The sequence below is a fragment of the Ochotona princeps genome, chromosome 3, assembly GCF_030435755.1.
Source record: "Ochotona princeps isolate mOchPri1 chromosome 3, mOchPri1.hap1, whole genome shotgun sequence".
Taxonomy (NCBI): domain Eukaryota; kingdom Metazoa; phylum Chordata; class Mammalia; order Lagomorpha; family Ochotonidae; genus Ochotona; species Ochotona princeps.
Window position 1 is genome coordinate 12,113,691 of NC_080834.1, and position 16,472 is coordinate 12,130,162.

General features: G+C 41.7%; 1 protein-coding gene and 1 non-coding gene across 22 annotated transcripts in view; one reads left to right on the forward strand and one right to left on the reverse strand.

The window, feature by feature from the left end:
• The window catches only part of MBNL1 (muscleblind like splicing regulator 1), a 191,252-nt gene that overhangs the window by 46,141 nt on the left and 128,639 nt on the right, over nt 1-16,472 (forward strand). For 13 of the 21 annotated variants that reach the window (XM_058661445.1, XM_058661451.1, XM_058661444.1 and 10 more), the window contains exon 2: nt 6,685-7,699. The exons of 7 other annotated variants lie outside the window; for them this stretch is intronic. In XM_058661445.1, the coding sequence (XP_058517428.1) occupies nt 7,526-7,699 (174 nt within the window). In that variant the 5' untranslated portion in view covers nt 6,685-7,525. Of the gene's footprint in view, nt 1-6,211; nt 6,537-6,684; nt 7,700-16,472 lie in introns of those variants that run through there. One more of the 21 variants, XM_058661446.1, reaches the window with a different exon arrangement.
• LOC118758968 (U6 spliceosomal RNA) lies at nt 1,462-1,564 on the reverse strand. Its single transcript, XR_004995907.2, has one exon. It is a non-coding gene; the product is annotated as a U6 spliceosomal RNA (small nuclear RNA).

Consider the following 16,472-nt stretch of genomic DNA (forward strand, 5'->3'; position numbering starts at 1 on the left):
CAGCAACAACCAGTAGACTATTTGATGATAAGAGAAACAAGCTTCTGCAGGAATCAGCATTTTAAGACTGTTTGCAAAGGTCTCAGGCTACTTATTTTAGTAAGTGCAACTTTGCTTTTGTTGGTGGCAGCTTGTCTGAAATGTGTGAGACCAGCAGGCCACATGGACAGTTTGTGTATTATCCCAGAGGATCTGGTTCATGCTTACCTTTTCCCCCGATTTTCACATCTCGTGTGATTTTTGCTGATAGGTTCACATAAGTTTATTGTTTAAATTTCTCTTTACTAAGATTTGTCTTCTTCTTGAGCTATAATATGGATGAAATCACAGACTTGATGAGCCAGTTTTAGCATGTTAATACATCTTAAAATTATGTTTGTACGTTACATTGCATCACCAAGGGTACCACTCGTGTGTTCCCCCTTCTCAGGGAGAAACACTGATCTCAGCTTTGCGTTAGATGGGTTGAATTCTGCTGAAGAATGCTAACCCATTCAGACCATAGCCTTTTCCCCTTTAATACATAACTGATTTGTTACTGTCTTAATACCTTACTGGCAGAGATGCGACTGGGCAGCCTCCAGAAATGTTTAGTTTGCTTGTATACTGAAATCTCTGTTAATATTTGGGACCAGCCCTGGGGAAATTTGTGAACAAACGTAGCTTGTAGAAGTACTGTTTTGTTAATTATGAACTTGATGATACCAGGGAGGTGGGGGAAGTTCAGGTTTTAGGCAAGGGGCCCCCTCTTTTTCACTTCTGTGCTTAAAGCTGGTCATTTCTTTCAGAGTTAGCTGTCTTAGTAAATGAAAACCATGTCACACACACACACACACACACACACTAATTACTTCACTAACTTTCTCAATGCATGGACTATATTGACATTAACAGCCTCTTAAAAAAAGTCCCCAAAGTGCCCAGCTAACTGCCCTGCGATATAACCAGACTGACCTGTCTAAATTTGTTTTAGAAGAAGTGATATGGTTGGTAAACTTAGGTGACTAAGAAATTTAATCTTGCTCATCGAGGCCATCCAGTTCTCTAAAATAGAATTTCAGTCTCATACGTGTGTGAGTGTTTTCTGTCGCAATCTGTGTGCAACTCTGAAGTAGATATTTATATGAACCGCATCAGCTTGGTGCCATTCAGCTGATATGTATCAATGATGGAAAGAATAGTAGCAATTCTCCATGGCTTTCTTTCCTTTTTAATGCTCTCTCTGATTCACTTCTTGGTTTTTGCTATCCCAGTCACTTCTTATTTTCTTCCTTTCCTTCCTTCTTTTTCCCTTAAACTGTCTTAAAAGTGAAATATGTGCATGATTTCTAATATCACTTAGGAAGTTATGGGCTCTTCGTTCTTGTGGCAGAATGTGTTGAAGTTGTCATCAGGTATGAAACTCTAGTGTTTGGAATTTTGTCAGTAAGTTTCAAGTGGCCTTGTGATTTTACACAGATTTCAAATCACTTGAGTCTCACTGTAAAACTAAGTTCCTTGAGCAGGAGCCATGCTAATCTCTGTGTCGTTCCAATTTTAGTATATGTGCTGCCGAAGCAAGCACTCTAAGTTCTGCAAATCTTTTTCTTGTTCACCAAAATTTACTGAAATATCTTAAAATATTAGGCAGAAAATTGCCTCAGCATTTACTTATAGCAAATGTATTTTAAATTTGAATATTACCTTGAATACTCACGTAGAAGTGAAGTGTTTTTAGGGCAGATATGTTTGTAAGAATCCCCACAATCTGGACAGTATCCATACAACTTAGTATTTTAAAATATATGGCACTTAAAATAACCTGTTTATTTGAAAGACACACACAAAAAGAGAGATTTCTCTCCTGCTGGTTCAGGCCCTAAATGCCTGCAATGAGTCCATTTGGGCTGAAACCAGGATTCTAGAACTCAGCCTACGTGTCCGGGTGGGGCTGAGTGTCTCCTGCTGCCCGAAGGGTGCTCCTTGGCATGCAGGCTTGAGCCAGGGCACTCCCCCGTGAGTTGTGTGTTCTCATCTGGTCTCTACTGCTGTGCGAAACACCAGTCACCAGTAATGGACTTCAGACATTGTCTCTGTTTATGAAACAAAAAGGCATTGCCAGTAGAAGGACTGTTTTGGAAAGTGTTATGGATCCTTTACTAATGCAGTTAGGGAAATGTCCCATTTTCTCTGGATTTTTTTTTTTTTTAAATAAAGAGGAAGAATTTAAAACAGTGCTCTGATGTCAGCAGTTTAATTCTGTGACTTTGTAGGCTGTAAAATGCTTTTTTTTTTTTTATTCACAGTACCATGTTAGGGACTGGTACACATAATACCAGGTTCAAGGCCAGCATCCATTGCAATTTCTTAGTGTCAGTGTCTGGCTGGTTGTAAGTAGTTCAGTTACCAGCTTTCTCTACATACTTTTGCAGTAAAATTATATGGTCAGTTTACATACACATATCTGAGAGTGCTTCAAACAGTTTGTGAATTTTTTTTTTTTAACCTGAGAGACAGACAACACTTGAGCGCTCACCTGCTGGTTCACTTCCCAGATGCCTGCAGTAGCCAGGGCTGTGCCCAGCAAAATCCAGGAGCCAGGCGCTCGGTGCGGGGCTCCTGAGTGGAGTGGCTGGGACACAGTCACTTGCGCCCTCACCTGTTGTCTCTTACATGCGCATCAGCAGGCCGTGGGAAATGGGAACAGTTGGAACCTCAACTCTGGTGATGAGAACAAGCTTCCTCCTGAGCATCTAAAATGTTGCAGGAACAAATGGAATTCTTGAAGTCTTTGCCTAGCTTTTCCATAATTTTACATTTCCATCAACTCTCTGAAGGATTGTCATGTACCTGGATCTTTAAAAAAAAATTATTCCCAAATAAACTTAAAATTCCATTTTCTTTGAACTTTTTGAAACCATGTGTTAGCCTTTCAGTAACGCTTTGAAACTCAGTAAAATTTCTCTATTATAAGGATTCAGAATAACCGGAACAGTTAATTTTCTAACATTTTAATTATTAAAGTGTGCCTTGTATCTGAGTCTGACTAACCTCATGGTATGGGAAAAATAAAAACTCCAAAAATCAATTTTTATGTTTGTATTTAGATATAATTAATAGATAATGAAGATATTTCTAATGGTATTTTTTCTTCATTATAGTGCTTGGGTCCCCTATGACATGATTAAACAACTTTCTTGAAATTTGGGGCTCATTCTCCCATAAGTATTTATTCCTACAGTGCGGCATGAATAATTTTATCCATTTGTCAAGCATGTTACAAACATGTGTTACGTTCTGGCAGTGAGGGATGGGAGGCACTGGGAACGCATCCTGTTGTGGAAGTGAGAAGAAGTTAAAGAGACACAGAGTACTAAAAATATTCTCAGGTGGAGGAATGCTTAGCCTAATTGGTCTGTCTTCTACAAAAGGTGTTTCAGTAGGAATTTAATCAAGGGATTTGCCAAGTTTTAGGAGTGAGGAATTGTTGTCATACTGAACAAAAAGTAGCAGGGATCCCCCAGCAAGCACCTGCAGCCTAGCATTCCCAAGGAAGCCATCACAGCACCTTTCAGAAGCAAAGATGATGTGTGAAACACACCAGTTCATTCAAAGGAAAATGTTTAAGAAAGAGGGAGTTGTGAGTCATGTTCAGGGGTTCAAGTAAAGACAAGGACCAAGTAGTCTTTGGATTTAGCATGTATGAGAGCCCTGACAGCTTGTGTTGAAAAGTAATGAGTATGGAAATGAGAGCAATGTGGATTCAGCACAAGTGAATGGGAGAGAAAGAAGCAGTGTAGATGGCTCTTTGAATTGTTTGGGAACCCTGCGTTTAAGAGCCTTAGGGAGAAGATGCATAGCCCAGCTAGGTTCCCCTTTCTCCTGCCCTGTCAACCTGTCCATATCAAGTTTACTTCAGCCAATGGGCCAAAAGAAAGAACTGTTGGGAAGGCTTGACATGCTTACATAGAGGGCCTACAAAGGGGAAAAGATCTTGAGTGGGAACCAGGCAGAGTGAAAGCTTGTGGAAGTTTAGTCATTGGCAGGAGTTGAGGGAGCTCTTGAGCTACCAAGAGGAAAGATAATGGACAGAGGTCTGATAGAATTCATGCTCGAGGACTAGCATCTGACTGCATAGAACAGCATCCACCACTGATGGGGAGAGGGGCATGGAGGAAGAACCAGCTGAGGATGAGGAAGGTGGAATGAGTGTAGACCTGTGTAAGGCCAAAGAGAGAAAGCTTGGTGGTGGGACAACCTTGTAGTGTAGTGATATGTGGAGACTGATGTGTGTGTTCATGTACTGTGTTCCTGTTTGTGTTTACATGAATATGTTTCTGATTGCCCATTTTTGTGTCCTGTAGTTAATCCTGGTCATGATATTCAGTAATTAATAATCGTGTGATTTACCAGTGTTTATGGAACTCTGTTTACCTTCACGGCGCCAAGCCTTGAGGAAAGTGAGACGAATACAGTTGTTTCTATTCTCTAGAATATGCGACTTTGTGGGTCAAACATGTAAAGAAATAAAATACTGTATAGGATAGGTGGTACATGGGTAATTCAGAAAAGGCAGTATTAATACTATTATTATGATCAACGATATTACTGTGAGTGAGCAAAGATAGAAGAAAGGACGTCTTAGAAGCTTGTAGGAGGAGATGATGTGGTTTTAAAGGAGTGAATGGTTGCGAGTAAGACATTTGAAGTTTGTGGAGAAGAGGACTGCAGAAATTGTTGGCTGTGCTCGCAGAGTGAACTCCCTGAGCAATCCCGAATGCAGAGGAGAGAGCCAGGGAGCTGGAGTTCTAGCCTGGCCTTCCCTGGTGCTGTGGAGAACCAGCTGTTAAGTCTTTACAGTGTAGGAAAGTATTCCTAAGCACCGACATGAGCCGATTTTTTCCCTGTATCGAACACTGGGGTCTTACTTTACTGCAGTGTTTTCCAATTTGTTTTGGAAAGTAGCTTTTGTTTTTATTTATTTATTTATTTTTAAAGATTTATTTATTATACAGAGAGGAGAGACAGAGAGGAAGATCTTCCATCCGATGTCTCACTCCCCAAGTAAGCGCAACGGGCGGAGCTGCGCCGATCCGAAGCTGGGAACCAGGAACCACTTCCAGGTCTCCCACGTGGGTGCAGGGTCCCAAAGCATTGGCCCATCCTCAACTGCTCTCCCAGGCCACAAGCAGGGAGCTGGATGGGAAGTGGAGCTGCCGGGATTAGAACCGGCGCCCATATGGGATCCTGGGTGTTCAAGGCGAGGACTTTAGCCGCTAGGCCACGGCGCCGGGCCCCGGAAAGTAGCTTTTTAAAAAGTTAGTTGTAGTGAAAACAGTAAGTATTATTCCTAAAATAAAATTTATAGATTCCACTGGTTCTGTGTATATGGACACACATATACATATGCATAAAAGATTCATATTTTGTGTTCTAATTTACAACATGATGAGCATACCACATGTCAGGCAATTTTTGGCCCATGGAGAGCTATATATAGTCAATAGCTGTTTATAATAATGTGTCATTGCTGCCTTGCAGAGTGAAATTTAGTTGTTAAAGCCTTTTCTTTGTTGGCAATATTTGAAAAAAAAAAAAATAGAACATTTCTTTCTGTGACTTGTAAACGTTTCCTGAAAGTTACTCATCCTGATTGAAAGTTGTTAAAAGCAGAAATGCCAGGCTCTCAGGTAGAGTTGGAGCGTGAGCTGAGAGGGGATCCCACAGCCCTCACCCTTCGTGTTCATTTGGAATTGTCCTTTGAAGCGCAGCACGCTGCTCCAATCAAATCGCTCCCTTAATATTTAATGTTTCTGCGATGGAATCACTTTCTCCCTGGGGCTCGACTTCAGATTTAGCAGACACGCTGACAACACTGCGCTCCTTATTTTCCCCACATGACCTCAGCTTCTGCTTTAAGAATGTGGGAATAAAGGCAGCTTTTGTTCATATCTCGCCTGCTTGTGATATATTGACAGAGTGTCTACCGGCTCAATGGAATAGTTTTACAGTATGAGTGCTGCTTTCCGTGGAGGGGCAGGACTTGGGCTTCACAAGGAAGTGAATTGGATAGGTCAGGAGAATGTACCATTTGTAAACACCCCTTTCCTTTTTTATTCACGTGTCAGGACAGCAGGAGCAGGCTGTTCAGTGCCCGTTCCTGCACAGAGCCGCAGGGAGAGCAGCTTGGAACTCAGCTGCAGTTTTTAAACCTTGGCTTTTTTATTTCAAGTGCTTGGGCTCGTCTTAGATGCTGTTTTGAAACTAACATGGTTTAGTCCACTCACTGCATGTTGGGTAAATTCAAAACCCACATGCTCGTCCTCTTGCAGTGGAATAAGTCACATCTGATGGACGTTTTCTGTGCTTATGGCATAGTAATGAACGTCTGACAGGCGCGACCTTTCATAAGACAACCCACACTATTGGCTTTCTGCCCAGAATATTGCTGCAACAGTATCTGTGATTGGTTATCTCTCTATCATGCATTGCTTCACAAGGGGAAACGGCCCCTTTTTGTAATAAATCTACGATGGCTGGCTGCAATATGCCTCACTGTAAGTATCTGGTGTATGTATGTGTGGGAGGGGTGAGAGAGACTGGCTCTGAGGGACTTAGGCCGGTATCACATGGCAAGGTTGTGATGCGGCAGGGCATTGGTGAAGTGCTGCTAAGTAAATCTTAACCTATCTCTTTTTTCTACAGGTTGGTACTAAGAAGTGCCTTTCCTGACGTCTCTGCTGCTTGGACCCGCTTCTAGAGCAGTTTCTGCTTTTGCCTTGCTTGCTGCCAGCTAGACTGTGACGACAGCACATCACCCTCCACCTCTAGCCCAGACACCCCCATTTCTACTTATAATCAAGAGAAAAGCTCTGAGTATCTGGCATTGCCCTAGGCTGCTTTAGTGAAAGGAAAAGTTTGCTGAAAAAGTGAGATATCTTCTGCCAGGAAATCAAGGAGAAAAAAAAACAATCATTTTCTCGATTTTGCTCTAAACTGCTGCATCTGTCTATGCCAAACTAATCAATACCGGTTGCACCACCAAACTCCATTGCAAATTCAGCTGTGAGGAGATTCCCTCTTAGACAACTTCGCTGAAAGCAGCTGGGAAACTCGGTGTCAGAGGTTCTGCCACGTTTTCATGCTTGCATTTTGGGCTCCCAATTGGCACTGGGCAAGGGTTACTGAGCACAAGTCTGATTCCAGGCCCCACTTTTAAACGTTCACCTACTTACAATCCTAGTAGTTCTCGAAAAACCAAAACCTCTTTGAAATAACAGTTTCATGCTGTGAATTTCTAGTGGGAGATCTCTTCCTTGATATTAGGAACACAATTTTCAATGTACTTTTAAAGCGGGGGTTGGGGGAAAAGTATTTTGGAGGGGATATTTTCATCATCATTTCAGAGTTTTATCAGTTCAGCCTCCCCCACCCCCTCTGGTTTGTTGTAGCTGTTTTTTTTTTTTTTTCTTTCATTTTTTCCCCCCCTGGGGGGGTTGGGGTCGTTGACTTCACTGAAAAATTTAACTACCTGTAAAATCCAAACATGGCTGTTAGTGTCACACCAATTCGGGACACAAAATGGCTAACACTGGAAGTCTGCAGAGAGTTCCAAAGGGGGACTTGCTCACGGCCAGACACGGAATGTAAATTTGCACATCCTTCGAAAAGCTGCCAAGTTGAAAATGGACGAGTAATCGCCTGCTTTGATTCATTGAAAGTGAGTAAATATTACATTCTTTTAAGGCTATGCAATAATTGAATAAAGGGGATACGGACCTGCACTTCTCTGAGTTAGGGACTAAGCATTGCTGTGTTAATAGTCTAGTTCTGTAGTGTGGTTTCACTGATGATGTTGGGTTGGAGAACTTTCTGAGAGAGAGGCAACTGAGTCTGACTAAACTTTGTCAGGGATAACTTTCATCAGGCTTTGGTAACCCCATGGTTTTTTTTCCTGATTGTTAACTTGCGTTGTCCTTGTTACTAGTAATAGCAGATTCAGTGTCTTACTTGGCAATGGGAGATATAGATGTGTGTGTGTTTAGCAGATGCATACGTTTTAGGTGGGGCATGGCAGTAACTGAATGAAGTTTGTGTGTGCATCAGAAAGGAACAGACTTTAAATTAGCAACACTTGGATAGATTTTTTTTTACTCTTGATATTTTAACATTTTTAGATTTCCTTTTAGTTTTACTGGCATATTAGTTTGATGCCAGAAGCCATGTGCTTTGTGCAATGAAATACAAGAAGATCGTGAACTGCCACAAATAGTCCCTTACCTGAGGGGCAGATTTTGTTGAATGTGAGTTTTTTAAGTAAGTAGGAATGCGTAAATGATATTATCTGTTGTATTTTTTTTTTTTTTAGCTTCAGAAATTCTTATGTGAACTAACTTAGCTTTTCATTTTCTGTTATAATCTGATTATATTTTATATGTAATAGTCTCAGCCAACAGTGTTAAAAGTTAGCTTTTGTGGGCACTGTAATAAGAAAAGATTCACTTTAGTGTTTCTTGACATTCAGAAATGTCATTGGATTAGTAATTTAGATATCAGGTTTCAAAATGGTTCCTTTAAGACAGCATTCATGTCTTTATTTTGACAGGTAAGGTCAAGAGCAGAAGGGTGTTCTTGGGGTCTTTCATTTAATTTGGTGGCGTCAGATTCATGTTTCTGAAGGCTAAGACCCCACTTTCATTCCTTGAACCTCTCAGGAGGGGATTCCTCTCATTTCTGAATATGCAGAGAAGTGAAACATAAATCTTATCTTTTGAAAAGAAAAAAAAAAACCGGTAGTGCTACCCCAGTAATGCCTCCTCGCACAGCCTGAGGGCAGGTGCAGGCTGAGTCCTTCCTCACCGCTTTGCCTTGTTCAGTTCACTTTAAGTTTTTGCCAGATTCCAATGATAACATCTCCAGGGTAGGAGATACTCACAACAACACAAAATATTCTGAGAGACTAATGTGAATGTCGTAGTTTTCAAGATCAGGAGGCAGACGTGAGGGGTGACCATGGAGTCAGCCTCAGTTGCTTTGAAAGACACGGTGAAGGGCACATGTGTGTCCCTAAATTCACGCTGACTGAATTCAGGTGTGATCAGAGACCGAGACCCATAAAATGAGGGGCAGAGGGGCTAATTGCTCTTGTTGCAAGCCAGCTGTGGCAATAAGGAGCCCTGTTTCAGCCAATTACTGGTAAATCCCATTTTTAATCCTCTAAACAGTTGATGGTGCGCTCGTGGCTGCAAAATGAAGGCCACTAAATTTGGCCGTGACATTGAGTGGTTTTGCAGAAGACCTGCCTCTACAGCATTGGGAAACATTGTGCAACTTAACAGTCAGTTGCTATTTTTCCATCTCAAAATATTTTTTTACTTGCTGCTTGCTGGTTGCCACAGAACAGTCCCCCCTTTGAGTGAAGCAGCCGCATTGCTTAATGACATGCTGTGTGCTTAACAAGATTCCACTGCCACAGCAAGGGCTTTTTTTTTAAACTTGCAAGCAATTTGAAGATTTTATTTGTGAAAGGAACTCCTTTTAGCAGCCAGCCAGTGAAAACTTTGCCCTTTGTCTTTGTAAGAGAAACTGAAATTTAATTTGTAATGCGTAAAGCTTAGTCAAATGTTTTATATTAGCATATCGGAAAAAAAGTAAGCACAAATTTATTTATGGTTGACCTTCATATCAGGAATAATGGCTCTTCAGCTGTTACTTTACTAATAACTTTGTGTAGGGTTAATTAAAGCAATTTGGAATATGCAAAGTAGCGTTTGTGTTTCAAGAAACCACCTTTCTTGTGTATCTGTATATTTATTAATGACACAATGTGTGATTCCTTATACATCGTTTAGAGTCTTACCCTATAGATAGCTCTCTTTCTGCGTTTAATTTTGCAGCTTAGATACATGAAAAAACATATTTTAAAACAGTTAAAAGTAACTGTGAGTCATGCTTGAAGTTCTGAAATTTGGGAGTGTTAGAAGGTTCGCATGCCAGCAGCGGGTAGGTCATTTGCCATTGTCTCAGAAAGTGAACGGAAGGAATTTAGAGAACTTGTAATATCCTGACTTCTTTAATAAAATGTGTTCTCTGTGTTGCTTAAATCTGTAATCCAGCCGTTTTTAAGTTCTTAGGCCATGAGATGGAGGAAGCCTGTGTAATGTGCTATTTTTAGAAGGTTAGGAAAGCAAACCAGATACTCTCTGAGAGGACCCTGTGAAATGGCTGTCCCCTTTAGCTGTGCTGTGTCAGACTCGGGCCAGGATCCCAGGTGACTGGTGGCTGTCGCCGACTTTGAGCTAGAAGAGGAGAATTCATTTCATTGAAAAAAAACACAAGTCGTACAGTTGAAGAAAGTGTTTATTTGAAAAAAAAAATTGGCAAGTTACTACAGATAATAGGAAGGGCATTAGCTGGTAGGGTTCTTCTTTTCTGCCAGAGCTTGGTAAGGTTTAAATAATTTATTGAGGTTAGATAGGAAAATGTAGAATTTTGTATCAGCGTTGTTAAGGAAAATGGGGTTTTGTGAAAAGGAGAAATGTATGCATGTACTGTGTCTACTAGAGTTAGACCACTCGGGAAAAAGAGAAAAGTTCCATCACGTGTCAAATGCATAATAAAATAGAATTGTAAGCACTGAAATTCTCTAATTTTGTTTTTATACTTTGTTGTAATTTATGGCACACTTAGGAGTGTGCTTAATGTGAGACTTAATGAAGGTGCTTACAGACCACAGATTTGGGTGTAGGGCTGCTTCAGAAGATGTATTTTTTTTTTTCCTTAGGACTTTTGAAAGGGACACCAAAAAAGCAAGCAGTTTAAATGTCAACACTGCAAGCCACCATGACAGTGATACTATATTTTAGGGATGACATTTCAAATACTACTGAATAACAAGTTACCTGTTTGTGTCATTCCTTAGAGAATTGATGTTAAGAAAGTATACTGAATATATTTTTATGTGATATCAGTTTATGTATTTTCTCAAAAATGATCCTTCACGGGGGTGCACAGGGCTGGACTGGCTGCGTGTTCCAGGCTCCTTTGGTTACTGAGTGATGGGCGATCAGTGACAGGGACACTGTAGCCTTTGCTTGTTACAAGTGTGGCTGAACTCTTACTCTGGGTAACTTTCCTCTTCTTGCCCTTTTATCAAATCGAACATTTTTGTTCCAGACTTTTATTCCATTATGTACATTCACATGTGAAGGATTTTCAAAAAGTTTGTGGAAAACATGTCTTATAAAATTGTATTGATTTCAGTGTTTTTGCACCCCCACTTTTTCCATCAGCCCTTTGAAGTATTCTTGTAGTGAGTAGGACCACCGATCGAGTTTATCTTAGACGTATGAGTTTCAAATTTCACTTCAAAATGGCGTGGAATTAAAGGCACAGCATGAATACTTTTGAAGTACCTCTGAATATTTACAGAAATGTAAGAGGTACAGAAAACCATGTGTTAGGGTAGACACAAGATACACACAGGAAGATGGGCAGTTGACAAGCTTAGAATCACTCAGGCACATCCAGCTTCAAGAGGGTTTCATGTGAGCTCACTGGCTTAGTGAACAGTGTGGAGGTGTCTTGGTATACTCATGTTGCCATGTTAGAATATCCTCTGGCGTTAGCAATGTTCAAGAACCCAGAAATCGCCTGTGGTGCTGCTCTTGTAAGCACTAGGCAGTCTGTATACTTTTAAAGCCAGTTTATCCTAACTATACATGCAGTGTTGTATTTAGAGTTTAATCTGATAGGTTACTAATCAGAATGACTTCTGCTAAGATTTCTGTTTGGTTTTTGCTCCTGGGGTCGCCCATATGATATTAAAACATTGAAATATTATTTTCTCTGTGCACGTAACTCACCGACAGGTTGACCCAGCTCTGCCTTGCTTTCCTGTGATGACTTAGGAGATGATCTGTGTGAGGCATGACTTGTTAGCATTGTTTGTTGTCAAAGTTCTTCCTTCTTTACTTGACAGGGACTCCACGACTCTCAAGGCATGGCCTCTGTGGGTGCTTTGGTGTTTTCAACTCTGCCATGGACCTTTCCTTTTGAAATACTCAGAGGCTGCAACTGACTTAATAATATTAGTGACTGTAATCATTTACTTATTTGCATTCATATACTTGGCAAACCTGTAGAAAAAGATTTTTTTTTGTTTTTTTTTTTGTTTTTTTTTTTTTTGTTTTTTGCAAATGCAGGTTTCGTAAACCTTTTGTTTTGAAATATACTCCCTAGGGCACTGATTCTATTCAAGTTATTTATTTTTTAAAAGAGTTTGTAACACTGTTTCCATTTTCTTTGGTGTATTATCTTGGTCCTGGGTCTGATTGTGACAAACAAAAAACGTTGAAATCAACATAGTGCTTAGAGTGATGTCTATAGTTTAGTTGTAATGCAGACAGCTACAAGTATGCAAAATTTTGATTCTGCTCAGTAGACTTGCCCAAGGCTATTACTGGAGGAGTAGGTCCTGTCTTGGAGATGCTTGTGACATATGCCCAGTTCATGCAGGAAGACAGAAGCCGAGCGAGATGCCTGGGTATCGACTCGGGGAAGCTGAGCTTGTCATTTTTCTTGCTAAGGATAAGGAGAGGATTTCAGCCATTAGCTTCCTCTAATCCGTTACCTTTCATGCTGAGCTGTCTCTGCGCAGACTTGGGCAGAGCTTCCTGTTTTTGTATAAAGAGATGTTCTTGAATTTTGAGGGTTTTTTTTTTGTGTGTGTGTGTGTGTTTGCTTCATTTAAAAAAAAAAAACTTTTGCAGAAATACATTCTGTGCTTTTCAATGGGAATGGTTTTTCCACTTTAATAAACCAGAAATCATGACAGCCAAGAAAAGTTGGTCACTAAATAAATGGCCATTAACTTGGCAATAGTGATAATTGTTAATGCACAGAAGTTTAAGTGACAGCAGTTGGAAAGGCTGGGTAGAAGTACTTGATTGTTTGATCTAAAATAGATCTTTGGAATATTAATTTCTCTTGTGCAAATTTCAACATAAACAAGATAAGTTCTAATGAGATTTCTTATTCTGATAATTTATAATATGCTAAGCAGATTTTTTTTATTTCACTCCATTTCTCTTAGATCAAGTATGCTTTTTTTTTAAAGATTTATTTGTTATGTGAATGTGCAGTTAGAGAAGGGGAGAAGCCTGAGAGAAAGAGATCTCCCATTTCTGGGTCATTGTCCACATGGCCATATCCTCCTGGGCGGTGAGCCCGGAGCACCATCCTGGTCTGCCACATGGATGGCTGGGGGCAAAGCACACAGGGGAGTTTCCTGTCACTTTTCTAGGCGTGTGAGCAGTGAGCTGGATTGGAAGTGGAGCAGCTGGGAATCGAACTGGTAGCCATGTGGGATGCTAGTGTCCCAGGCAGCAGCTGAAATCTGCTCTGGAATGTGGGTTTCTATCAGGTGCCTACTGCGTCATGCCTGTTGTTTCAGAACTTTTTTTTTTGGAGGCTTTTGACTTTGAAAGTTTGATGTTTTGTTAAACAAGTTACTGATAGCTTTTCAACTACTTGGCCCTGTTTCATTGACAACCTGTGTGCTGGATACCTTGGAACTTTGGCTGTCTCTAACCCCTCCTACTTTTTGGCTGTCTCCTAGGTTTTGTCAGTTTTCTGACTTTTTAGCTTCAGAACTGTTACTTGTGCTTCTTCTTTATGCTTGCTTCCGGAATCACACATAAGGGATGTAGGTGTTTCACCTGGGAGGAGTATCAGAGGCACTTGTCCCCTCCCCAGTGGTTGGCACAGATGAAGCAGGCATTGGTCTGAGCAGTTGGCCAGTGTGGTACTGCACGGCCCCTAGAACTCAAGTTCACTCAGCCCTCGATCTTCAGGAGCACAGAGCTCTCAGCTTTGGAGTCATTTTGCTATTACAAGATGGGCACTACAGCCCCAGCCATCATCTCCTAATTTAGGGAAGGAATGGGCGCACCGCAGGCCATCAGGCGCCTTTGTGTAGAGATCTCGGTCTTACCTGGGGATGGATTGTGGCCTTTGATTGGATATTTTTGGCAACAAAAATTGTTGCCCTGAGTAACATCAGGCATCTGGTAGACAAGTTGGAAGGGAAGAGGGGATGTTGGGGAGGGTGTTTTTACTGTGATAGGAGAGTTAGAGGTTTTCCCTTCGTAAGCTTCCAGAATCAAGTAAACCTCTGAAAAACACTTGGGAGGGGAGTCCATGAGCGAAGCCACTTGAGTCAGTCAAACCTGGCATATCACGAATGCATTGATTTTCGTTTATGTAGAAGAATAAAATAACTTCATTTTTATTTCCTATTGCAGTGCCTATTTATACACACAGCTGTTTTTATAACCAAAATGTAACAGGAATACATGCCATATAAACAACTCCCAAAGATTTTACATGGCAAGAGTCGGTAAAGACTCTCATTTCTATTTCTGCTGTACTTTCCCATGGAATAAAATAATAAAATGAGTTAATACTTGATAAAAGTTATTACATGCATAGCAGAATTTTTAGTGCTTCTATTTGTTCACAGGAATTAGTCCTCATCAAAAAGCTCTTTGACATACTGCTATTGCTTCTGTTTCACAGGTGAGCATTCTCTATGCAGAAAGGTTCGGTGAATGGCCTAGAGCTGGCCGGTCCACGGTAACATGTGGACATGAAGTTGGCTAGGCCAGTTTCACAGTCTGTGTGGTAACTACTGTGCTGTTGAGTGTGGTTTCCTTTTTTATTTTTTTTAAGATTTACTTAGTTATCTCCGAGAAGGAGGGGAGGTTCTATTTGCTGGTTCACTTCCCAGGTAGCTGCGATGCCCAGAGCTAGGCCTGGAGTCAGAAGCTTCATACAGGGCCTTTGCGTAGCTGTCAGGGGCTGGGACACTGTGGGCCATCTTCCACTGCCTTTCCTAGGCCCTTAGCAGGGAGCTGTCTGTCAGAGCAGCTCGGGCACAGACCAGGATGCCAGTATCATAGGGACTTTATACATTACTCCGTAATACTGGCCTATAAACATTGCTTAACAGCTTACGTGTTTATATTCTAATGATTAAATAAAGAAAACTAACACTTAAGAACAATGAGAGCCTGAAGGAGTGAGTACCTAGAAACAATATTGCAAGTCGACAAACCAGTCCATAGTAGAATACAGGATGGCAGGAACCCTGCCATCAACTTTAGAACTGGAGTTGTCTGGTCTACATTGTATGACCAGGCAGGAAAAGGATTTTGTTAAAAAAATATTTATTAATTTTCTTGGAAAGGCAGATTTACAGAGAGAAGGAGACTCGGACAGATCTTCCTTCTGCTGGTTCACTCCCCAAGTGGCCACAATGGCTGGAGCTGAGCAGATCCGAAGCCAGGAGCCTCCTCCGGGCCTCTTGCATGGGTGCAGGGTCCCAAGGCTTTGGGCCAATCTTCACTGCCCTCCCAGGCCACAGGCAGGGAGCTGGATGGGAAGTGTTGTAGCCTGGACACAAACCAGCACTCATAGGGGACCCCAGTGGATGCAAGGCAAGGATTTAACCACTAGGTTACCATGCCAGCCCAGGAAAGCGATTTTAAATCAGTCATTTTAGATAAGTGGTCACTGTTTAAAGTGGTCAGCTGCCTCCTCGGTGTGAATCACAGGCATTTCCAAAGTTTTACTTGTTTAGAAAGTATTTTCCCACACAAGTCATGTGGTTAAAACTCTACAGCCAACCCTGAGAAATCAGAGTAACACATGAAATGCTTGAATTTTGGTCCAGTACAAATATGTACCTGGAAAATGTGAGTGTTAATTAAACTCAGGAGGCTCCAGAGAAACATTAGGAGTGACCATCTTACCATGAATCTTCTTGCTAGTGTTGTACATCGCAACTGCTCTTTGTCAGACTGCTTGTTCTTTGGGTAGGTGGCCTTTCCCATACTGGGGTACTTCCTGTAAGCCAGTGTAGAAGTGCTCCCCAGCCTCGGGTCTGGGCTGCCCTTTGCCAGCAGCTGGCCTTTGGCAGGGGGCACAGTTTCTCGGAATCCCCAGTGATGAAGACCCCAACATGAGGAACAGAGTCATTCAGAAGGTGACAGGAGATGCTGACTCAGCGAGGAATGACTTACGTACTCCCCAGGTCAAGCCTTGGGAGGCAGGTATGAAAGGTGCAGTGCTGAGGAAGCTGGTGGCTGGCGGTGTGCCCAGTATCCAGAGGAGGGAAGAGGAAGGGGAAGGGAACGGGGGAGCTGCTGTTGGCAGAGGGAGGGCTGGTGGGAGAACTGGAGGAAGAAAGATAGGAATGACCCAGGTGGCTCACTTGACCTTGTCTTCCCCGCTTTCCCTCTCTAGGCTGGGAGATGGGAGTCCACGAGTGGTCACAGGGCTGGAGGGAAGCCCAGTGCAAGGGCTCCTAGTGGGAGGAAGCCCGGCTGGCCCTGGCTCATCGTCTCTCACTCAGGACCACTGGGTCATGCCTAGTGCATGGTATTCTGAAAATATTTATTCAGTCATTTTTAAAAACATAATTTAATTCATGT